Source organism: Larus michahellis, chromosome W (assembly GCF_964199755.1).
Source record: "Larus michahellis chromosome W, bLarMic1.1, whole genome shotgun sequence".
Lineage (NCBI taxonomy): Eukaryota > Metazoa > Chordata > Aves > Charadriiformes > Laridae > Larus > Larus michahellis.
Window position 1 is genome coordinate 2,292,587 of NC_133929.1, and position 25,216 is coordinate 2,317,802.

Here is a 25,216-nt window from a genome sequence, read left to right on the forward strand (position 1 = left end):
GGGTTTAAAACACAACAGTCCTTTTTGGCACCCAACATGGGGCTCAAAAGGTTTGAGATAATAACAGACTTGACCAGAATGTATTAGAAGGAATTTATAACTATTATATCTGTTAACAGTTGCTGGTCACGATATTGATTTATCTGTTCTCAACATTAGTTTATCTGATCTGTGCCATGCTCTTTTTTTGCTGTACATGTTAAAGACTGGTTTTGGATTTTGCAGTTTGCTGTGCTCTGTAGCACTTAGTGTGATGGATGCACCCACCAGTACTTTGGTTCAGGCATTACTGACAAGTAGGCCTGACTGAAATCAGCCCTGCTGTGCAAACCTTGAGAATTGTGCTAGGCCACATCTTCTCAGGAACCAAGGACTCTAGCCCATGTCTTATCAGGAGCTAACAGTACCAGCCTGAGATGGGACTAGACAAAAGTAAAACTGCTACAGCTGTACAACTGCACATACAGCAAAAGGGGGTTTGACTACGAATCAATCACTTTATGCTATAAATACGGGTACATATTATATATAAATATAAATGTGGGTACACAACCCACCCACCCTCCCCCAAGCCCATTGAGCTCTCCTGTACAGCAGCAGGCTGCATGGTGGTGATCTCCCCCTTGAGAAGGGACGCCTCTCAAGGTTACTCCTCGAGGTTGAGAAACCCCTTACCCTGGCACCTGATATCTATAACAAAGTGAACGACATTTTACATTAGGCCTAAGAGTATATTGTATGCTAGCAACATTTATATATCCTGCTATAGCTTAATTATTACAAGTGCAGTAAGTAGAAGAGTGTTTAACTGCTGTCTAAATCATCATCTAATCACCATCTAAATGATGATTTAAACAATAATTTAAATTTGAAGAACTGCAGCCTGTGGGAAGAACCCACATTGGAGGAGTTTGTGGAGGACCCATGATGGAGAAGGTAGTGAAGGATTGTCTTCCATGGGAGGGACCCCACACTGGAGCAGGGGAAGTGTGTGAGGAGGAAGGAGCAGCAGACACAATGTCTGATGAACTGACTGCAACCCCCATTCCCCATCCCCCTGTGCCGCGCAGCGGGAGGAGGTAGAGAAATCGGGAGTGAAGTTGAGGCCAGGAAGAAGGGAGGAGTGAGGGGAAGGTGGTTTTATTTCTCATTACCTACTCTGGTGTTAACTGGCAATAAATTAAATTAATTTCCCTCAGTCTTTTTTTCCTGTGACAGTAATTGCTAAGTGATCTCCCTGTCCTTATCTCAACCCACGAGCCTTTCGTCATATTTTCTCCACTCTGTCCAGTTGAGGAGGGGGAGTGATAGAGCAGCTTGGTGGGCACCTGGCACCCAGAGAGGCAATTCAATAACTTTTTAAAATATTAAGATTACACATTTAAAAGTATCATTTGTTCAATACAGACTCTTTCCAAAAGAGGGGAGAGGAAGAAGGAAAGGGAATCATTCTTGCTCCATTTTAAGGACAGAGTTTTTAGGCACAGGCAACAAAACGAGTGCTAGAACGTTAAAGGCAAGTTTTTTTGGCCATCTCTCCTTTTTTTCCTTATTTCAAGGAAGACACTAAAAATACTGGTTTTAATTTTATCAGAGTCAGTTCTCACATTCTCCTTCTAGTGGTCAAGATTGGTTTGGCTTGAACTATTTATCTGTTACTAGCTACTTCTGCAGGCAAATTTGGAGCCAATTTATTTCAGACCCTCACATGAGACATTTTTGCACAGAATTCCTTCATGCACAAACTTATATTTTTCTCAAAGTGGGTAAGCCTTTGAAATTAGTAGTGTTCTACTTCTAAACTAAGTTTCATAGTTCTAGCAATTAAATGTAACTCCCCTTATAATTAATACAAACAGTATACCCAGAATAAAAGTGTTATTGCTATATCCATGGCAAAAGAAAAAAGACAAGGAGGGAGGTGACAAGACACACGACAAAAAAAGACAAAAAAAAAAGGAAAAGAGGCATCATACCTTTAACCTCCCAGAGCATTAAGTCTAAGATGCAATTGGAAAGTATTTGCATAGTGAACATATACTGAAATCATTAGTATTTATAAATACACCAAGAATTTCACAACTGCTTCTACCTATTATTAAAACATACCTTATTTCATCAGTTTCTGGCACTTTGGTGTAAGGTAAAATTGCTCGAACTCTCCTTCTATCCTCCACAGGCTACAATTTTAGAGAAGAGTGCAAAGATATTAATTTTCCCTTTCATTCTAGTATAGACTTCCTCTCTCCAACATTATGTTATTCTGAGGCAAAAGACTGGTAACAGTAATTTCTATCCCTTTGCTAGTTTTAAGTTTTCAAAGGGTCAAAAATAGTAAGAGCTGGAAATGCTTAATTCCTAGAGCTATCTACAAAAGCGCTCTCATTTTGTTTCTAGCCTTGTAACATTATCGGTTGAGTTATCTCCAAAAATAAAATTACCAATAATGTAATTCCCATGAAAGAGTACTTCAGAACTTTCTTCCACTTAGTGGAAATTTATGAAAGTTTAATGTTCAGAAACATCTTTACTCAGGGTAGGGGCACAGTCTGCAGGTGGTTGGGGGGGGTGGGGCTGTTTTGTCTGAGTTGCTTTGGTTTTTTTAAATTACTGATATTGTCTTAAGGATAGTCACTTGAAAGAAGCCCAGCTTTCAGGAACTTTGGTTATTTCCAGGATGTGTACTTTGAAATCTTTGCTACAAAATAGTAATATTATTTTGAAATACTTTATTAAGTCAGTGTAAAACCCTAGAGGCTAACTACATTACAATGGTGCTCTTTACTAGCCAAGAATCACACAATTTCTTGTTTATCTCAGTTTACATACAAAGTTATTGCTACATTTGGAGATAACTGCAATACCTGATATCTAGCTTTCTCATTACAGATTTTAATTAAAAAAAAAAATTTATCATTACTTTCTATCAGTATTAATATTTAAGTAAATGACATTTAAAAATTTTACTACTTTCCTCTGGAGGTGCTACTGGAAAGAATAGTTTTTCCCCCTTCAGCAAACAAGACACATGACTGTAATAACCAATTAGGTCCGAGAGTGAAGCAAAGCGACGTCCACCAATGTAATAGTCTCCACACATGGCAATAATCCTGTTAATAAAAAAAAGGAAGCTTGACAGAAGAAAATCTTTTGCTACAAACCATTGGGGTGTTTTTTTGTTGATTTTGTGATTTACTGTTTTTTAAAAGGAAGTTAGGATAACATTGAGTCTTTAAAGCAGGCTGTCTACGTTCAACAAAATGCAATATTACAAACTTTCTCTCTCTCTCTCATATATATACACATACATACCCCCTTAACTAATGAATATCTCATCAGCAATTACTGATAAACATCATGACATAAAAATATTTGAAGACTGTAAAGGAGATGTAGATTTACAAAAAAGTATGGAGATTTGCTAGAACTAAATGAAAGGCTCATGGACAGGGCTTTAAACTAGTATCGAAGGGGGAAGGGGATAAAACCAGGCCCACTAGTAACGAGCCTAGGGATAAAGGGCCAAGGATGGGGGTGAAACCGGTGGCCCAGCTCAAGTGCATCTACACGAATGCACGTAGCATGGGCAACAAACGGGATGAGCTGGAAGCCATTGTGCAGCAGGACAGCTATGATGTAGTGGCCATCATGGAAACGTGGTGGGATGACTGTCACGACTGGAATGCTGCAATGAATGGCTATAAGCTCTTCAGAAGGGACAGGCAAGGGAGGAGAGGCGGGGGTGTGGCTCTGTACATTAGGGAATGTTTTGATTGTATGGAGTGATTCCAGTGATGATAAAGTCGAGTGTTTATGGGGAAGGATGAAGGGGAAGGCAAATAAGGGAGATGTTGTGCTGGGAGTATGCTAGAGACCACCCGGCCAGGATGAGGACACAGATGAAGTATTCTATAAGCGGCTGGCTGAAGTCTCGCAGTCGCCAGCCCTTGTTCTGCTTGGGGACTTCAACCTGCCGGGTATCTGCTGGAAATACAACACAGCAGAGAGCAGGCAGGCTGCGAGGTTCCTCGAGTGCATGGAAGAGAACTTCCTGACACAACTGGTAGGGGAGCCTACCAGGGGAGGTGCCTCGCTAGACCTACTGGTCACAAACAGAGAAGGACTAGTGGGAGATGTGGTGGTCGGAGGTCGTCTTGGGCTTAGTGATCACGAAATGGTCAAGCTTTCAATTCATAGTGATGTAAGGAGGGGGGTTAGCAAAACCTCCACCTTGGACTTCCAGAGGGTGGACTTTGGCTTGTTCAGGACACCGGTTGAGAGAGTCCCTTGGGAGACAGTCCTGAAGGGCAAAGGGGTCCAGGAAGGCTGGACGCTCTTCAAGAAGGAAATCTTAAAGGCCCAGGAGCAGGCTGTCCCCAAGTGTCGCAAGTCTAAAGGGCGGGGAAAATGGCCAGCCTGGATGAATAAGGAACTTTTTAAATAGGAATAATAGGACTTGGGAATAAAAGGAGGGCTTACCACCTTTGGAAGAAGGGACAGGCAACTCAGGAGGAGTACAGAGATCTCGTTAGGTTATACAGAGAGAAAATTAGGAAGGCAAAAGCCCAGCTGGAGCTCAACTTGGCCACTAACATTAAGGACAACAAAAACAGTTTTTATAAATACATCAACAGAAAGAGAGCCAGGGGGAATCTCCATCCCTTACTGGATGCCGGGGGGGAAAGTTGCAACCAAGGACGAGGAGAAGGCTGAGATACTGAATGCCTTCTTTGCCTCTGCCTTCAATAGTCAGACCAGCGATCCCCAGGGTGTTCAGCCTCCGGAGCTGGAAGATAAGGATGGAGAGCAGAACAACCCACCCATAATCCAGGAGGAAGTAGTCAATGATCTGCTTCTGCACCTAGACGCACATAAGTTGATGGGGCCGGATGGGATTCACCCAAGAGTACTCAGGGAGCTGGCGGGAGAGCTCACCAAGCCTCTCTCCATCATTTATCAACAGTCTTGGTCAACAGGGCAGGTACCAGATGACTGGAAGGTGGCTAATGTGACGCCCATCTACAAGAAGGGTCAGAAGGAGGATCCGGGGAACTACAGGCCTGTCAGCCTGACCTCGGTACCAGGGAAGATCATGGAGAGGATCATCTCGAGTGAGCTCTCACGGCAAGTGCAGGGCAGCCAAGGGATCAGGGCCAGCCAGCACGGGTTTAGGAAAGGGAGGTCCTGCTTAACCAACCTGATCTCCTTCTATGACCATGTGACCCGCCTTCTGGACGCGGGGAAGGCTGTGGACGTTGTCTATCTGGAGGGACACAGAAGTGCTGGAGCGTGTCCAGAGGAGAGCTACCAGGCTGGTGAGGGGTCTGGAGACCAGGGCATATGAGGAGAGGGTGAGGGAGCTGGGCATGTTTAGCTTGGAGAAGAGGAGGCTGAGGGGAGACCTCATTGCCCTCCACAACTACCTGAAAGGAGGGTGGAGAGAGGTGGGTGGTGGCCTCTTCTCCCAGGCGAATAATGACGGGACCAGAGGAAATGGTCTGAAGCTGTGGCAGGGGAGGTTTAGGTTAGATATTAGGAGGAATTACTTTACTGAAAGAGTGGTCAGGCACTGGAACAGCCTGCCCAGGGAGGGCGTTGAGTCACCATCCCTAGAGCTGTTTAAGAAATGTCTAGATGTGGCACTTCAGGGCATGCTCTAGTGGCAGAGACTGTAGGTTGTTTGATTGGACTCGATGATCTCAAAGGTCCTTTCCAACCATGAAGATTCTATGATTCTATGAAATTAAATACAAGAATCTAATTACCAGCGTACTGGATAAATGACATACTACATTAGTAGAGGTAACAGCATTAATACTTCTATCATGCAGGACATACAGCTTATATGATAGGCCCGTAAAAATCTGGCAAAGAATCAATATATTTTGGTAACAAATAACTGCATTTAATTATACAGTGCAGAATACTGAAATAACTTCAAAATTTAGTCACTTTTCTAAAGTTAGTCTAGTATCCATGCTAAAAAATAAGAAATACATTTGTAATGATACTGTACTCAATTTAAAAGCCTTCTAATAAATAGGAAAAATGCCTAAAAAACCACCATTTCAATAGTTTAACACAAAAGAAAATTCTTATAAAATAGCTCATCTTACTCACTAACTTATGTAGTTGGGGGGCGTGTGTTTGTTTGGGGTTGGGGTTTTTTTGCAGGGTGGTACTGTGTATTTTAGTACTCAGATTTGTGAACGCACTTGTCATGCCAAAAAATGGAAAATACCACGTCTGTTCACATGGCTATGCAATACAAGTTCTAAAAACAGTCAGAAATAATTGATTTAGGTAAGAGAGTTAACAGTTTTTAAAGCATTTGTACTACACAAGAGTCATTTGGACAAGGAAAAAAGTATATAAGTTGAAACACTATTTTTGACGAGACAATCCAAAGAAACAATCACTTATGTAAATTGATGGCATCAAGAGAACCTGAATTTTTCCAGTAGTCCTGAGTAATAACACTTCTTTAAAAATGCGAAGAGCTATCTGGAAAAGCAACTTGGAGAAGGGAGAAAATACTGACAGAGGGATTGAACTACTCCTTTAGTTAAACATGGGGGGGGGAAGTGAACATGATATTTGATCTACTTAAAGAATTTTGGTCTTTGGGTAAAAATTGTGAAATCAGCAGTTTTATGAAACCCGCAGAATGCTAAAACCAGTTTACAATAAATTATGTAGTAAATAGGAAGAACATAATACTTTCCACCAGAACTGTTGCAGAGCATCAAAACAATGATTTTTAGGATCATAGAATAATTTAGGTTGGAAAAAACCTTTAAGATCATTGAGTCCAACCGTTAACCTAACACTACCAAGTCAAGTCCACCACTAAACCATGTCCCTAAGTGCCATGTCTACCCGTCTTTTAAATACCTCCATGGATGGTGACTCAACCACTTCCCTGGGCAGCCTGTTCTGATGCTTAATAACGCTTTCGGTGTAAAAATTTTTCCTAATATCCAGTCTGAACCTCCCCTGGCGCAACTTGAGGCTGTTTCCTCTTGTCCTATGGCCTGTTACTTGGGAGAAGAGACCGACCCCCACCCCTCTACAACCTCCTTTCAGGTAGTTCTGGAGAGCAAGAAGGTCTCCCCTCAGCCTCCTTTTCTCCAGGCTAAACAACCCCAGCTCCCTCAGCCGCTCCTCACAAGACTTGCTCTCTAGACCCTCAATCAGCCTAGATGCGCTCCAGCACCTCAATGTCTTTCTTGTGGTGAGGGGTCCAAAACTGGACACAGTACTTGAGGTGCAGTCTCACCAGTGCTGAGAACAAGGGGACGATCACTTCCCTAGTCCTGCTGGCCACACTGTTCCTGATACAGGCCAGGATGCTGCTGGCCTTCTTGGCCACCTGGGCACACTGCTGGCTCATAGTCAGCTGGCAGTCAACCAATGCCCCCAGGTCCTTTTCTGCCAGGCAGCTCTCCAGCCACTCTGCCCCAAGCCTGTAGCGCTGCATGGGGTTGTTATGACCCAAGTGCAGGACCCGGCACTTGGCCTTGTTGAACCTCATACCATTGGCCTCGGCCCATCGATCCAGCCTGTCCAGATCCCTCTGCAAAGCCTTCCTACCCTCAAGCAGGTGGACACTCCCACCCAACTTGGTGTCGTCTGCAAACTTACTGAGGGTGTGCTCAATCCCCTCCTCCAGATCATTGACAAAGATACTAAAGAGAACTGGCCCCAATACTGAGCCTTGGGGAACACTGCTCGTGACTGGCTGCCAACTGGATTGAACTCCATTCACCACTGCTCTCTGGGCCCGGCCCTCCAGCCACTTTTTTTACCTGGTGAACAGTACACCTGTCCAAGCCATGGGCAGCCAGTTTCTCCAGGAGGATGCTGTGGGAAGAGGTGTCAAAAGCTTTACTAAAGTCCGGGTAAACAACATCCACGGCCTTTCCCTCATCCACCAAGCGGGTCCCTTTGTCATAGGAGGAGATCAGGTTTGTCAAGCAGGACCTGCCTTTCATGAACCCATGCTGACTGGGCCTGATCGCCTGGTTGTCCTGCATGTGCTGCATAATGGCACTCAGGATGCTATCACTCCGGATGATCTGTTCCATGACCTTCCCAGGCACTGAGGTCAGACTGACATGTAGTTCCCCGGATCCTCCTTCCGGCCCTTCTTGTAGATGGGCGTCACATTTGCTAGACGCCAGTCAACTGGGACCTCCCCGGTTTGCCAGGACTGCTGGTAAATCATGGAAAGTGGCTTGGTGAGCACTTCCGCCAAAGGAGGAAGTCTTATGACATGCCTTCACAAACTGAAGTCTAAGAATATATAATGTCATTGATCAGTGAAGATAAAAATATGCAATAAAAGGCAAGAAATTGAGAGAAACTATTAGTCAATGAATCAAATTTCACTTAAGGAAAAAACATCTAACATCATGTTACTCATCTCTCCAGTTTCCAGAAGACAAGTTATCTTAAAGATATTTCAAAACAAATTACAGTACAAAAGGTTAAACATGTCTGACTACTTAGTTTTCTACTTAGCATTTGACTTCTTTACAAAGTTCATGAACAATTCAAAAACAAAAGGAAAAAATAAATTTCACTGCTGAGAAACTCAGATGAGTATATTATTTATCCCTAGTTGGTTTCTTACACTTTTATTCTATTTTTCCTCAACAGGTCAGTATTCTCATACATTCCTGCTTTAAAATCTCTCTTCTCAGGTCAGTTGTTTAAACTATATTATTATATTTTATTATTTTTTAAGCAGATAGCACTGCAAGGGGAGTCAGAAAATAATATAACTTTAAGGATCTAGACTAGATCACTTGGCATATTTTCTACCAGATTCCTTATAGAATCCATAGTAAATTATTCAGAGATTAGGCTTCTAAATGAAATTTAGTGTTTCACATTTTATTAGTAAATAAAAATAAAAATGAAACCTTTCTTCAAAACACACTGGACTAGTAAATACAAAGACTTCTGTAGTCACATAAAATTCTGAAGGACAAGATGAAAAGATAAAGGTTTTCCTTCCCAATATTTTATAACACTCAGCAACTCACCAAAAAACATACTACTTCAGCCAAAAAGAAATTCATTTCAATGGACTCAAACGCTATCTGTCAATCATATGCTGCGTAAACATATGCCCTTATTCAACTTGGGGGAGAGGGATCTGGAAAACTTTCACCTAAAATATTGGTATTTTAGTCAAACAGAAATATGTAAGGAAAGTTTAATCTGAAAAATAACACTTTTAGGAAACAAAATATCAGTGAGATTGTTGAGCAATGGAAATTTCACCCATTTTTGGAAGGCTGCAATTGGCAAAGAACAAGCTTTGGTGAAAGTGACTCTTACACTCTGTGGGACCCAGTGGACGCATCCCTATATTTGGCTGAAATAACTTCACGACTGCCATTCTTGAGGCTGAAAAATGTTTGAGTGTAGCATCTGCCCTTCTAATATCAAAAACATACACTCTGCAGTAAACAAATTAAACCAAAAGCATGTACATTCTATGAAGAACAGTATCAGCAAACAAATTAGTTTCCTTTGAATAGCTGAAAGATGATGGAACAGCTCGTTCTGGGCGTCATCTCAAGGCATGTGGAGGAAAAGAAAGCTATCGGAAGTACTCAACATGGATTCACCAAGGGGAAATCATGTCTGACTAGTCTGATAGCCTTCTATGATGGCATGACTGGATGGAGAGATGAGGGGAGGGCAGTGGACATTGTCTACCTTGACTTAAGCAAGGCGTTCGACACGGTCTCCCACAGCATCCTCATAGGGAAGCTTAGGAAGAGTGGGCTAGATGAATGGACAGTAAGGTGGATAGATAACTGGATGAAAGACAGAGCTCAGAGGGTCGTGATTAGGGGCACAGAGTCTAGTTGGAGACCAGTGACGAGTGGTGTTCCCCAGGGGTCAGTACTGGGTCCAGTCCTCTTCAACATATTCATCAACGACCTGGATGAGGGGACAGAGTGCACCCTCAGCAAGTTTGCTGATGACACAAAGCTGGGAGGGGTGGCTGACACACCGGAAGGCTGTGCTGCCATACAGAGAGACCTGGACAGGCTGGAGAGTTGGGCGGAGAGGAACCTTATGAAATTCAACAAGGGCAAGTGTAGGGCCCTGCACCTGGGGAGGAATAACCCCATGCACCAGGACAGGTTGGGGGCTGACCTGCTGGAGAGCAGCTCTGTGGGAAGAGGCCTGGGAGTCCTGGTGGACAACAGGATGACCATGAGCCAGCAATGTGCCCTTGTGGCCAAGAAGGCCAATGGCATCCTGGGGTGCATCAAGAAGAGTGTGGCCAGCAGGTTGAGGGAGGTCATCCTCCCCCTCTACTCTGCTCTGGTGAGGCCGCATCTGGAATACTGTGTCCAGTTCTGGGCCCCCCAGTTCAAGAGGGACAGGGAACTACTGGAGAAGGTACAGCGGAGGGCTACCAAGATGATCAAGGGACTGAAGCACCTCTCTTATGAGGAAAGGCTGAGAGCCCTGGGTCTGTTTAGCCTGGAGAAGACTGAGAGGGGACCTCATCAATGCTTATAAATATCTAAAGGGCGGGTGTCAAGAGCATGGGGACAGACTCTTCTCAGTGGTGCCCAGTGATAGGACAAGGGGCAACGGGCACAAGCTGGAACACAGGAAATTCCATCTCAACGTGAGGAGGCACTTCTTTACTTTGAGGGTGGCAGAGCACTGGAACAGGCTGCCCAGAGAGGTGGTAGAGCCTCCTTCTTTGGAGATACTCAAAACCTGCCTGGACGCATTCCTGTGCAACCTGCTCTGGGTGACCCTGCTCTGGCAGGGGGGTTGGACTAGATGGTCTCCAGAGGTCCCTTTCAACCCCTGCCATTCTGTGATTCTGTTATCTCTTCACATATTTAACAGGTCCAAGAAGGAAAGATTCTTTAAGATTTGAAAAGATTATAAGGATCCCTTTCTTAGAAAGTAGTCTTTAATGGTTTCCCATTTTCTATCTGAGACACCAGAAACAATTTTATGGTGGACATGAAGGAACATTCAACACCTGATATTGGCTACAATAAGCAGAAGTTATTTAAAATAGCACTTAAAAAGCAAGTATTAACATAATTTAATTTTCTACTACTGCTACATAGTAACCAGTTCCCAAACAAGAATCAGTATAGCTGAGAAGCATGAATTGTTAGCTCAGACAACACGATGCAAACATGAGCATGCTATTTCTGTTTGCTTTGCAAGTAAATTTGCTTTCTGTTTATTTCTTGTTATCTAGATAGCTGACAAAGGCTTTTTCTACTGCTGAAGATGATATCCTATTTTGTGAAGATGAACATTACAGAGCAGCACACTACTTGCTGACTAACATTCAAGTGCTTCATATCTCATTTACACTAAATGAGAACAAATTAATGTATATAACTTCCTAATAGTAAAATAATCCTGGTTACAATTTCGGATAAAGGGCTATTTGTATTTAGAACAACTAATTCTAACTCATACTGAAAGCTGATTCCAGCAAATCCTCATATTGTTAAATACGTAATTGCTTTGTTTCCCCTTGTTATTTCTTTCTTATAAAGGAAGCACCCAGATTTGCTACGACTTTGACATTCAAGTATGTCCTGTGAGCTGCAATAACTGAGGAATAGACTCAAAACAATCTCCTCAGATTACTAATAAGATGCCTGCATGTTACCGTAAATTTAGTCACAACAGCTTTAGACAAGCTTCTCTGTTCCTGTTGGTTTCCTCATGTTTTCATTCTTTAGCCTGTAAACGATTTTTTAAGTAGCATGGTTTAAAACAATTAAACCCTAGTAAAGAGCTACACCATACATGGATAAAACGAAAAGTAAAAAATATTCAATTTATAATACAATTGTGTTCTATACTATACTAAGTTATAAACCCACAAATAAACAGGTTACATTTTTTTAAAAGAAAACATTTAATTCTCACCTAAAATGATTGACATTTGTTTTACTAAGGAATGAAAGCACAAATGAACCCGGTCTCCGATCACTCTCTCGAATAAGGTAACTTCCAGGTTTTCCCGCTTGCCGAAGACGTTCTTCTGCAATTGCTCTGTCGAGTTTTCCATGATACCACCTAAAAAACAATGTAACAATGTGTCAGAATTTAAGGTGTCAGAATTTAAGGTGTCAGAATTTAAGGTGTCAGAATTTAAGGTGTCAGAATTTAAGGTGTCAGAATTTAAGGTGTCAGAATTTAAGGTGTCAGAATTTAAGGTGTCAGAATTTAAGGTGTCAGAATTTAAGGTGTCAGAATTTAAGGTGTCAGAATTTAAGGTGTCAGAATTTAAGGTGTCAGAATTTAAGGTGTCAGAATTTAAGGCTTCTGTTTATTCTCACAGAACAGACCTGTGAAACTAATGAAAGTTCTCAGTTAAAACTGATGCAATTCCAAACCTTTGTTTCAAATACAGTTATCAGATGTTTACATGTGCAACCTCTCTCAAATTACTTATTTCCAATACACAGATTTTTTTAAAGCTTCACAGGTTCAGACAACCCATTTCCCCAAATAACTCGCACTGGAGGAAAGCGCTCTGAACCATCCAAAGGGGACAAAGGCTCTCTATAACCAGCTGCTGCTTTCCTCCTCAATTTGCTCATTTTCAGTAAATGGGCAGAACCAGAGGTAACTGATCTGATGCAGGCTGTTGTATTTTAAGCCTACTCAAGCTTCAATTCAGGCTATAACCTGTTTCTAAAATGACAAACACAGATCACAGTATCAAAGCCTGCACCTAAACAAAATGACAGCAGTCACCAGACCATATTTCAGCCATAAAAAGTCTTCCCCAAACCCAACACGAAGCCTATTAAAATCAAATACAGATGCACAGCAACTCACAGACTGCAAAATATGACAAAAGAACACTTCAGTTTAAGGCAAGGGTTAGACTCATCATTCAAACATTCCCTACCCTTACCTCAATTTTCTATTTACAAAACTCTAATCAGACCTCTTTCTACCCTAATCAAATGGGGGGGGAAGCAGCAGTGGAGGGAACAAACCCAACTGTTGCCAAGCGTTGTTCTCAAAACCTCTTAAAAAGGAAAACTTTTATACAGCTACTGTTTTATACTATTTAAATTATCAACTATTTCAGATCATTCACCTATTGATTCTACCAGTTCACGTACGTCTTGCAAGAGTTGCAAAAAAAGCAGAAATATTGCCAGAAATATTTTATCTATGAAATGGAAGTGAAAGTTGGCTTTGAGAACTCCTATCAGAATGAAAGTCAAATAAACTATACAGATACAGATCACATATACCGGCAGAAGCAGTACCAGTGTAGATATTGTTTACATAGGCAAAGCTGCAGTCTTGTTAGTATAGCTCTCTCCTTTGCTTCTCCTCATCCTGATTAAAACAAGTTAAATCAGGGAAAGAGTTGTCTTGTCTGTACATTGTATAGCACTTGAGGCAACGTTAGATAGATCATGTCTGTGGTAGGTCAACCCCAGCTGGCATCTAGCCACCCATACAGCTGCTTGCTCACTTTCTCCAACCCCCAGCAGAACAGGGTAGGGAATAGGAAGAGCAAAAGCAAGAAAATTCGAGGGTTGAGATAAAGTTTAATAAGTGAAGGAAGAATGAAGGAAGGGAGCTGGGGGAAACAGAAAACAAAACAACAGAAGCAATGCAAAGGCAATCACTTGCTACCTCCCACAAGCAGACCAACACCCACCCAGTTTCTAAGCAATGGCTACCTTGGAAGACCCCCCACGCCCCCCCCTTTTTTTTTTTTTAATTGTTGAGCATGAGCATGCTGAGCATGGTATGGAATATCCCTTTGGCCAGCTGTCCTGGCTGTCTCTCCTCTCAACTTCTTACCCACCTCTAGCCTACTTGCTGAAAGGCAGGGGGAGCAGAGTGAGAAACAGAGAAAGCCTTGACAATTCCAGTGTGTAATCAACACTGTTTTAGCCACAAATCCAAAACAAAGCATCACAGGGGCTGCTATGAAGAAAGTTAACTCCAGCCCAGTCAGTCCCAGGATACTCTCAAACAAGGCTCTGTAACCATTTTGAATTTTATAGGTCAAGATCAATAACTTAAATTTGATGCTGTTCCGACTGCCAAATGCTTAATGCATTCAGTTAGAAGCAATGCTTAACATCTCTCAACTTCACACCAAATATATTTTTTTCCTGAAGAGATGCAAAAATGTTGTCTTACCTACAGTGCACTATAATATTAGTCTCATGAAAAGAATTAAAGATTGGATAGGAGGATATCAAAGTAAAATAACTTGCCTAGTTATTCATAAAAAGAAAGCTGCCCCTCTGGCCATGACTCTTATCAAATGTACTAAATTCAAAAAGTAACTCAGTACTACTAAGATTTATACCCTTCATCATTGCCAAGGACAAGATCACCATAATTTCTAGTCACCTCTTATTTTCTTGCCTAGTCCTAACTAGGAACACTTTTCTGTTTTCAACATTAACTTTGCAGGTTTTAAGTGATGATAATTGTACTGGGTTTGGCTGGGATGGTTACTTTTCTTCATAGAAGCTAGTATGGGACTAGGTTTTGGATTGGTGCTGAAAACAGCGTTGATCACACAGGGATGTTTTAGTTACTGCTGCGCAGTGCTTACACAGCATCAAGGCCTTCTCTGCTCCTCACGCTGCCCTGCCAGTGAGTAGGCTGGAGGTGCACAAGAAGTCGGAAGGGGACACAGCCAGGACAGCTGACCCCAACTGACCAAAGGGATATTTCCATACCATATGACATCATGCTCGTCACAGATGGAGTGATTCACTTCACTTGTGTCCTGGTTTGAGCGACACAGGATTAATTTCTCTTTCAGTAATTTTACTTTTCAGTAAGGTCTCTTCTCATGCTTGGGAAAATTGCACTTTTAGAAGACTCTAGTGTCTGAATTCGTGAAAATATTTACTTCGTAGTCAGCTATGGTATGTGGGTTTCAAGGTCTCAGTGTTTTCGAGCTAGCCAGGTGCACGGACGAGGAGGAGCGAGACCCGGGCGCTTGACCCAAGCTGGCCAACAGGATTATTTCATACCATGAACGTCACATTCAATATAAATTAGAAAGTTTGCTGAGGAGTTTTTTCTCTTCTGTGATGGCTGCGATCCTGAGAACTTCTTGCCCCAGTGATGGACCCCTGAGGCCTTCCCTTCCTCCTGAAGCTGTAGTGCTCGCAGCGTCCCACATTTGCTGTCCACTGCTGGGAGTGCACGGCTTCCTGCTGATAGAATTGGCTGAGTATAATCCTTGTATATTTTATATTGGTATCGGGATCAATACTGGCTCTTTAGTATTATTAATGTTAATTATTTAGTCATATCCTATTAAATCTGTTTATATTTCAACCCTTGCGTGTCTGTTTTTCCCTGCTTCCCCTTCCTGGGTGGGGAGGGGTCATCAGGTGATAGAATAATTGTCTAAATGATGATAAATTGTTATGGGTTTCTCAAACCATAACAGACGCTTCCAAAATAAAATATCAGGACTGAAAGGATACAACTTACTATCAACATACAGCTAATTCAAATGATTTAACTGAGAATAGTAAGAAACTGGCTTTGTATTAAAATAGATGCATGAAAGAGAAAAAGGTTTCTGATTATTTTTAATTAGCCAACAACTTTTTTTTTTTAGGTCACAAACAGGAAAAGTTACAAAGAAAAAACAATTAAGTAGATGGAGGTATAAGTTTCTGAATCAATTTTTTAAAATCTATTTTACTGCCTCGATGCTTTTATATTAAAGTATCTGCAAGAGCAAATGCTCAACTACACAGTTATGCTGGTCCTGCAGAGACTTCAATATCCCTTTTGTCTTAATAAGGCAAGTAGCCTCATCGACCAATACAGAAAATTAGGGCCTTCGCAGTCTTCCCCCTAGAACATGCTTTTTGTCAGAAATTTTGTATCCTCGCAGTCTTCCCCCTAGAACATGCTTTTTGTCAGAAATTTTGTATCCTCTTTTATGAAAATTAACCTTCATGCTATCATACGAGTTACAAGACAATACTCTAACAACAAAATCCACTTACGTTTGTGAAAGTAGTAACAACTGCTTAGAATCAAATCATCATCATCAAGAATCACCCCTTTCTAAAAAGATTTCCCCAAAAAACCTACTTTCTGAGAAACAGAATAACCAAGTTGTAACAGGAAAAAGCAGTCTGATCTTTCAGAGAGAAAACCAGGAGATCAGAATTCTGTATCTCTCTGACTTAATACACAATATTGATTATGTGCTTCTATTTCCCTCAGCCTTTATCTAAACTGCCTGAATTGATTATATTGCTAGGTCTTTATGGAAGTGTACAACTTTAAGACTATTCAAACACTGCCTTCACAAAACAGAGTCTTATTCTTTATTAACTTCCACAAAACGTCAAGAATTTAAAAGAGGAAAGGATTAGTAGAAAGCCTGTCAAGGTTAGAGAGATTAACTTTCTTTAAAAAAATAAATCATTTAATATTACAGTTTACCTCCTCCTTACAACTGCAATGGCTTCCGAAATACCTGAAATAATGCAGAAGTCAACTCTCTGGCACTGGAGTTATGAGACAAGGTAAAAATAAACCCAAATTCAGATGGGTTTTCAGGTGAACTTTGACCTATACCTTGAAACCCTGTTATTCTCTATACTTACTACAACTTCAGGAATAACATATTTCTAGATGCCAACGTAAGCAATTTAAGCCTTTGAAACCGTTTCATTTTGGGGAGAATAAGGTACCTGCTTGAGGGCTGTTCCAATACAAGCCTTGCAACCTTTTTATGTTAATCTGCAGACTTCCTAGAGTTAGTTCATTGTTAAATCCAAAGGTTGTGTTTAGAGCACTTGCTAGTTACATGAACTCTATATAACATTATCTGATTTTTTTTTTTATTTCACAAAATATAAACACAGAACTGCTCTGCCTCTAGTGCAAAATTCTTTATATTACTAGCACCGTAGGAATCCCAATTAACCTAACTGGAAAGCAGCTCTGCAGAAAGAGACCTGGGAGTCCTGGTGGACAACAAGTTGACCATGAGCCAGCAATGTGCCCTCGTGGCCAATGGTCTCCTGGGGTGCATTAAAAAGAGCTTGGCCAGCAGGTCGAGGGAGGTCATCCTCCCCCTCTACTCTGCTCTGGTGAGGCCGCATCTGGAATACTGTGTCCAGTTCTGGGCCCCCCAGTTCAAGAGGGACAGGGAACTACTGGAGAAGGTACAGCGGAGGGCTACCAAGATGATCAAGGGACTGGAGCACCTCTCTTATGAGGAAAGGCTGAGAGCCCTGGGTCTGTTTAGCCTGGAGAAGACTGAGAGGGGACCTCATCAATGCTTATAAATATCTAAAGGGCAGGTGTCAAGAGCATGGGGACAGACTCTTCTCAGTGGTGCCCAGCGACAGGACAAGGGGCAACGGGCACAAGCTGGAACACAGGAAATTCCATCTCAACAGGAGGAAAAACTTCTTTACTTTGAGGGTGGCAGAGCCCTGGAACAGGCTGCCCAGAGAGGTGGTGGAGTCTCCTTCTCTGGAGATACTCAAAACCCGTCTGGATGCATTCCTGTCCAACCTGCTCTGGGTGAAGCTGCTTTAGTAGGGGGATTGGACTAGATGATCTCCAAAGGTCCCTTCCAACCCCTACTATTCTGTGATAAGTATAATGAAAACCTTAATGAAGGCTTGCAGTTTCTTTTTTCAATAGTCTCTTCTCCCCGAGCATAACCTAATTAAAAACTTCTATGACACTTCCACAGGAGTTTGACGCACGCTTCCCACTGAGAAAAGGAGGGGGCCCGACGCCGCGCTTCCCGCTGCGGCGCCCCCCCTTCCCGCGAGGGAAGCGCCCAGGGATAGCGGGCGTCCGGCGGGGCGCGGAAGCGCTGCTACTCACTGGTTCGTGGGGGGAGCGTTGAGCGGGATGGCCACCTCCTCCTCTTCATACTCCGGCCCATCCAACGAGTCGCCTTCGTCCACGGTTCCCAGCCCCCCCGCCAAGGAAGGTGGCTGTGGCGGCGGGGGAAAAGCGACAGTGCTGGGTTCGGGTGGGGGCAGCAGCCCTCCGGACATCTCCTGGCCCTGGCCAGTTGTTGTCACGGCGCCACCGCCTCCAGACACCAGAGGGGCAGGCCCCGAGCCTAGCGACAGGAACCCCAGCGCCGAGCACAAAGCCGGACCGCCAGCGCCCGGGGCGTCCCCGCCGGAGCCCACCAGGAAGGAGCCCTGCGGCCCTAGCTCCTTGCCACGGCATAAGGTGGGGTAGTGCTCCGACTCAGCTCCGCCAACGGCTCTCACCATCCCGGCGGAGGTAACCGAGCCGCCCTCCTCAGCCCCGGCTTCGGCCGCCATCATGTTGAGCCTCACCCCCTCCTACCTCCCCCCCGCCGAACGCCGCACACTGGGAAGGTGGCGACGACTTCTCCCTCCCCGCGCCTCCGCCTGCAGGGAGCAGAGCCGGGACGAGGGGAAGATTTCTCCAGCAGAGACGGCCTCCGAACAATAGGCGTCTGGGTGCCTAAAGCAGCTCCGCAAGGCCCCAGCGCTGCTGCCTTATCCCCCTGCGGCCGCGAGGGGAGCAACTCCTACAGAGACACAGCTATGCTCGCTCGCTCACACACTCCCCCCCGAAAGCCAGCGAGGACGCATGACTGCATGGGCGGGGCAAAGAAGAGGGAGGGAGTGAGATAGCTAGTGACAGAAAAGAGAGTAGATTGGTGAGCTGCACCTGCGCGTTTAGTGTCTCGTCTCGAATCTCATCTCGTGTAGGGAGTAGGCAGTAGCTTGCGGAGCGTGAGATAGCTGCGGGAGAAGATGTGGGCAGGTTCACTGTTCCCTCATCAGGGGTGTAAGGGATACAGGGAGAGGAGAGAAGAAAAAATTTAAGAAGTTCCCCATCATCCCCGCCTTGTGAAAAAAAAAAAAGCAGCAAAATAACGCCCCAGCAGCGCTGGGGCCTTGCGGAGCTGCTTTAGGCGCCCAGACGCCTATTGTTCGGAGGCCGTCTCTGCTGGAGAAATCTTCCCCTCGTCCCGGCTCTGCTCCCTGCAGGCGGAGGCGCGGGGAGGGAGAAGTCGTCGCCACCTTCCCAGTGTGCGGCGTTCGGCGGGGGGGAGGTAGGAGGGGGTGAGGCTCAACATGATGGCGGCCGAAGCCGGGGCTGAGGAGGGCGGCTCGGTTACCTCCGCCGGGATGGTGAGAGCCGTTGGCGGAGCTGAGTCGGAGCACTACCCCACCTTATGCCGTGGCAAGGAGCTAGGGCCGCAGGGCTCCTTCCTGGTGGGCTCCGGCGGGGACGCCCCGGGCGCTGGCGGTCCGGCTTTGTGCTCGGCGCTGGGGTTCCTGTCGCTAGGCTCGGGGCCTGCCCCTCTGGTGTCTGGAGGCGGTGGCGCCGTGACAACAACTGGCCAGGGCCAGGAGATGTCCGGAGGGCTGCTGCCCCCACCCGAACCCAGCACTGTCGCTTTTCCCCCGCCGCCACAGCCACCTTCCTTGGCGGGGGGGCTGGGAACCGTGGACGAAGGCGACTCGTTGGATGGGCCGGAGTATGAAGAGGAGGAGGTGGCCATCCCGCTCAACGCTCCCCCCACGAACCAGTGAGTAGCAGCGCTTCCGCGCCCCGCCGGACGCCCGCTATCCCTGGGCGCTTCCCTCGCGGGAAGGGGGGGCGCCGCAGCGGGAAGCGCGGCGTCGGGCCCCCTCCTTTTCTCAGTGGGAAGCGTGCGTCAAACTCCTGTGGAAGTGTCATAGAAGTTTTTAATTAGGTTATGCTCGGGGAGAAGAGACTATTGAAAAAAGAAACTGCAAGCCTTCATTAAGGTTTTCATTATACTTATCACAGAATAGTAGGGGTTGGAAGGGACCTTTGGAGATCATCTAGTCCAATCCCCCTACTAAAGCAGCTTCACCCAGAGCAGGTTGGACAGGAATGCATCCAGACGGGTTTTGAGTATCTCCAGAGAAGGAGACTCCACCACCTCTCTGGGCAGCCTGTTCCAGGGCTCTGCCACCCTCAAAGTAAAGAAGTTTTTCCTCCTGTTGAGATGGAATTTCCTGTGTTCCAGCTTGTGCCCGTTGCCCCTTGTCCTGTCGCTGGGCACCACTGAGAAGAGTCTGTCCCCATGCTCTTGACACCTGCCCTTTAGATATTTATAAGCATTGATGAGGTCCCCTCTCAGTCTTCTCCAGGCTAAACAGACCCAGGGCTCTCAGCCTTTCCTCATAAGAGAGGTGCTCCAGTCCCTTGATCATCTTGGTAGCCCTCCGCTGTACCTTCTCCAGTAGTTCCCTGTCCCTCTTGAACTGGGGGGCCCAGAACTGGACACAGTATTCCAGATGCGGCCTCACCAGAGCAGAGTAGAGGGGGAGGATGACCTCCCTCGACCTGCTGGCCAAGCTCTTTTTAATGCACCCCAGGAGACCATTGGCCACGAGGGCACATTGCTGGCTCATGGTCAACTTGTTGTCCACCAGGACTCCCAGGTCTCTTTCTGCAGAGCTGCTTTCCAGTTAGGTTAATTGGGATTCCTACGGTGCTAGTAATATAAAGAATTTTGCACTAGAGGCAGAGCAGTTCTGTGTTTATATTTTGTGAAATAAAAAAAAAAATCAGATAATGTTATATAGAGTTCATGTAACTAGCAAGTGCTCTAAACACAACCTTTGGATTTAACAATGAACTAACTCTAGGAAGTCTGCAGATTAACATAAAAAGGTTGCAAGGCTTGTATTGGAACAGCCCTCAAGCAGGTACCTTATTCTCCCCAAAATGAAACGGTTTCAAAGGCTTAAATTGCTTACGTTGGCATCTAGAAATATGTTATTCCTGAAGTTGTAGTAAGTATAGAGAATAACAGGGTTTCAAGGTATAGGTCAAAGTTCACCTGAAAACCCATCTGAATTTGGGTTTATTTTTACCTTGTCTCATAACTCCAGTGCCAGAGAGTTGACTTCTGCATTATTTCAGGTATTTCGGAAGCCATTGCAGTTGTAAGGAGGAGGTAAACTGTAATATTAAATGATTTATTTTTTTAAAGAAAGTTAATCTCTCTAACCTTGACAGGCTTTCTACTAATCCTTTCCTCTTTTAAATTCTTGACGTTTTGTGGAAGTTAATAAAGAATAAGACTCTGTTTTGTGAAGGCAGTGTTTGAATAGTCTTAAAGTTGTACACTTCCATAAAGACCTAGCAATATAATCAATTCAGGCAGTTTAGATAAAGGCTGAGGGAAATAGAAGCACATAATCAATATTGTGTATTAAGTCAGAGAGATACAGAATTCTGATCTCCTGGTTTTCTCTCTGAAAGATCAGACTGCTTTTTCCTGTTACAACTTGGTTATTCTGTTTCTCAGAAAGTAGGTTTTTTGGGGAAATCTTTTTAGAAAGGGGTGATTCTTGATGATGATGATTTGATTCTAAGCAGTTGTTACTACTTTCACAAACGTAAGTGGATTTTGTTGTTAGAGTATTGTCTTGTAACTCGTATGATAGCATGAAGGTTAATTTTCATAAAAGAGGATACAAAATTTCTGACAAAAAGCATGTTCTAGGGGGAAGACTGCGAGGATACAAAATTTCTGACAAAAAGCATGTTCTAGGGGGAAGACTGCGAAGGCCCTAATTTTCTGTATTGGTCGATGAGGCTACTTGCCTTATTAAGACAAAAGGGATATTGAAGTCTCTGCAGGACCAGCATAACTGTGTAGTTGAGCATTTGCTCTTGCAGATACTTTAATATAAAAGCATCGAGGCAGTAAAATAGATTTTAAAAAATTGATTCAGAAACTTATACCTCCATCTACTTAATTGTTTTTTCTTTGTAACTTTTCCTGTTTGTGACCTAAAAAAAAAAAGTTGTTGGCTAATTAAAAATAATCAGAAACCTTTTTCTCTTTCATGCATCTATTTTAATACAAAGCCAGTTTCTTACTATTCTCAGTTAAATCATTTGAATTAGCTGTATGTTGATAGTAAGTTGTATCCTTTCAGTCCTGATATTTTATTTTGGAAGCGTCTGTTATGGTTTGAGAAACCCATAACAATTTATCATCATTTAGACAATTATTCTATCACCTGATGACCCCTCCCCACCCAGGAAGGGGAAGCAGGGAAAAACAGACACGCAAGGGTTGAAATATAAACAGATTTAATAGGATATGACTAAATAATTAACATTAATAATACTAAAGAGCCAGTATTGATCCCGATACCAATATAAAATATACAAGGATTATACTCAGCCAATTCTATCAGCAGGAAGCCGTGCACTCCCAGCAGTGGACAGCAAATGTGGGACGCTGCGAGCACTACAGCTTCAGGAGGAAGGGAAGGCCTCAGGGGTCCATCACTGGGGCAAGAAGTTCTCAGGATCGCAGCCATCACAGAAGAGAAAAAACTCCTCAGCAAACTTTCTAATTTATATTGAATGTGACGTTCATGGTATGAAATAATCCTGTTGGCCAGCTTGGGTCAAGCGCCCGGGTCTCGCTCCTCCTCGTCCGTGCACCTGGCTAGCTCGAAAACACTGAGACCTTGAAACCCACATACCATAGCTGACTACGAAGTAAATATTTTCACGAATTCAGACACTAGAGTCTTCTAAAAGTGCAATTTTCCCAAGCATTAGAAAAGAAATTAGTCCTGTGTCGCTCAAACCAGGACACGTCCTTTCTTTGTAGTCATACCATCTGCTTTTATAGAATTGAACTCTTGATTTATTACCAGACCAAAGATCTGTCACCTTAATATTATAAGCAAACACCTGATTGATACACTTAACTCCCTCTTCTCTTTTCCAAGTACTTCAGGAAAATGGGAATACAGTTTAATGTGATTTCTTTAATTTTCTAGCAGTGGGAGGAGCTTGTCAATATGTAACGTATTTTTTAATTAAAATACTCAAAATCCCAAAGTATGATTGATATTTATCTTTGATCCTTGTAAGGGTCTAAGGTGGCACTGCCAAATTATAGGTTCAGGATACAGATGGCTGGCCATCAGCTTTAGGGATAAGCAAGCTATTGCTAAATATAGGTACAGTAATAAATACAGATCAGTAGTACAACTATCTGTGTTGTTATGACAACACATCCAGTAATTCAGTAGTACAATTATCCAGGTCAAAACAACAGCAAATCCATTAATTTACCAATACTGGGCTAAACTTAATATCCATGAATGCAAAGGCTTACATAACCATGGTTATTTGGCAGGAAGCAGGGCATGGCTTTTTTGGGTGAGTGACACAGACCAGACGACGGACTCAGGGAATTCAGAATTCCCCAGTCGGGCTGTCCTCTTTAATTGTTGAGTTGCGGAAGCACTATCTGGACATGTTAACCAATCATCACACATCCTACCTCTGTTCCAGTTCTCTCCTTGGTGTGCAGGGGGCATGCAAATACTGTGTAAGGCAACGGTAGCCCCACAATCCTGAGTGAGACTGACTTAATGATTGTCTGTTCAGTGGGTGCTTTTTCATTTGAGTATAGAAGTAGCATGTTTATGCTGTAGCTTAATGGTAGGTGGGAGGCACTGGATGCTAGGGAATAGAGTGGGCAATTCTGTGTGTTTTGGTCTTTTTTTTTTTTTTCTGCACTCTCTACTACCCCCATCTGCAGAGCTCACTGCCAGAGGTTGATGGCAGTCTGAAATGGTGTTATGGAAATGCCTACAAAATGAATGAATGATACTTAATTTAGTAGTAAACCGGTGATATGTGAAATAGTTCAGTTGTTTATGTATTGGAATAAAAATCTTAAAGTTGACAAGATATCTCTTAGCATTGCATTAAGACGGTAGAAGCAGTTTCAGTATATTCCAAAACAATTCATATTTTCATATGGTGTTTCTTTAAGCAGTGATTATCAGTTTGAAATGGGAATCAGTTGAAATCAAAAGATATTAACCTTACAAGATGAAATAGGTTGTCAAAATACTGTCTTGTTAAAACAAAAATCCTACCCACAGTAGATGTATTCTTACAGTCACTCTTGGTATCTGTTGAGGCAACGTATTAGTGAGAAAAAACAGTTGAAGATAGAGAGCTGGGTAGAGAAATGTTAAATAGAATCATAGAATTGCCTAGGTAGGAAGGGACCTTTCAGATCATCTAGTCCAACCATCAACCTAACACTGACAAAAACCAGCACTAATCTAAACTATATCTCTAAGCACTATGTCTACCCGTCTTTTAAGTACCTCCATGGATGGTGACTCAACCATTTCCCTGGGCAGCCTGTTCCGATGCTTAATAACACTTTCGGTGTAAAAATTTTTCCTAATATCCAGTCTGAACCTCCCCTGGCGCAACTTGAGGCTGTTTCCTCTTGTCCTATGGCCTGTTACTTGGGAGAAGAGACTGATCCCCACCCCTCTACAACCTCCTTTCAGGTAGTTCTGGAGAGCAAGAAGGTCTCCCCTCAGCCTCCTTTTCTCCAGGCTAAACAACCCCAGCTCCCTCAGTTGCTCCTCATAAGACTTATTCTCCAGACCCCTCACCAGCTTCGTTTCCCTTCTCTGGACCTGCTCCAGCACCTCAGTGTCTTTCTTGTGGTGAGGGGTCCAAAACTGGACACAGTACTCGAGGTGGGGCCTCACCAGTGCCGAGTACAGGGGGACGATCACTTCCCTAGTCCTGCTGGCCACACTGTTCCTGATACAGGCCAGGATGCTGCTGGCCTTCTTGGCCACCTGGGCACACTGCTGGCTCATAGTCAGCTGGCAGTCAACCAACACCCCCAGGTCCTTTTCTGCCAGGCAGCTCTCCAGCCACTCCGCCCCAAGCCTGTAGCGCTGCATGGGGTTGTTGTGACCCAAGTGCAGGACCCGGCACTTGGCCTAGTTGAACCTCATACCATTGGCCTCGGCCCATCGATCCAGCCTGTCCAGATCCCTCTGCAAAGCCTTCCTACCCTCAAGCAGGTGGACATTCCCACCCAACTTGGTGTCGTCTGCAAACTTACTGAGGGTGTGCTCAATCCCCTCCTCCAGATCATTGACAAAGATATTAAAGAGAACTGACCCCAATACCGAGCCCTGGGGAACACCGCTTGTGACTGGCTGCCAAGTGGATTGAACTCCATTCACCACCACTCTGGGCCCGGCCCTCCAGCCAGTTTTTAACCCAGCAAAGAGTACTCCCGTCCAAGCCATGGGCAGCCAGTTTCTCCAGGAGGATGCTGTGGGGAACTGTATCAAAGGCCTTACTAAAGTCC

The 25,216-nt window shown here is 44.0% G+C and overlaps 2 protein-coding genes across 8 annotated transcripts in view; one reads left to right on the forward strand and one right to left on the reverse strand.

Annotated features, from left to right (window-relative positions):
- The window catches only part of LOC141735438 (ras GTPase-activating protein 1-like), a 77,391-nt gene extending 58,748 nt beyond the window's left edge, over positions 1–18,643 (reverse strand). For all 3 annotated transcript variants that reach the window (XR_012584723.1, XR_012584724.1, XM_074568195.1), the window contains exons 1-4: positions 17,896–18,643; positions 11,947–12,096; positions 2,975–3,110; positions 2,110–2,180 (exon numbers count right to left, since the gene is read on the reverse strand). Coding sequence is in view for 1 of the 3 variants with exons in the window: in XM_074568195.1 (XP_074424296.1) it covers positions 2,110–2,180; positions 2,975–3,110; positions 11,947–12,096; positions 17,896–18,353 (815 nt within the window). In the remaining 2 variants the exon portion in view is untranslated. The remainder of the gene's footprint in view (positions 1–2,109; positions 2,181–2,974; positions 3,111–11,946; positions 12,097–17,895) is intronic.
- A 51-nt stretch (positions 18,644–18,694) lies between these two features.
- Positions 18,695–25,216, forward strand: part of LOC141735439 (uncharacterized) — a 43,496-nt gene continuing 36,974 nt past the window's right edge. For 2 of the 5 annotated variants that reach the window (XM_074568197.1, XM_074568199.1), the window contains exon 1: positions 18,917–19,594. Coding sequence is in view for 2 of the 5 variants with exons in the window: in XM_074568199.1 (XP_074424300.1) it covers positions 19,137–19,594 (458 nt within the window). In the remaining 3 variants the exon portion in view is untranslated. Of the gene's footprint in view, positions 19,595–20,964; positions 20,999–22,253; positions 23,997–25,216 lie in introns of those variants that run through there. The other 3 variants (XM_074568201.1, XR_012584725.1, XM_074568196.1) reach the window with 3 other exon arrangements.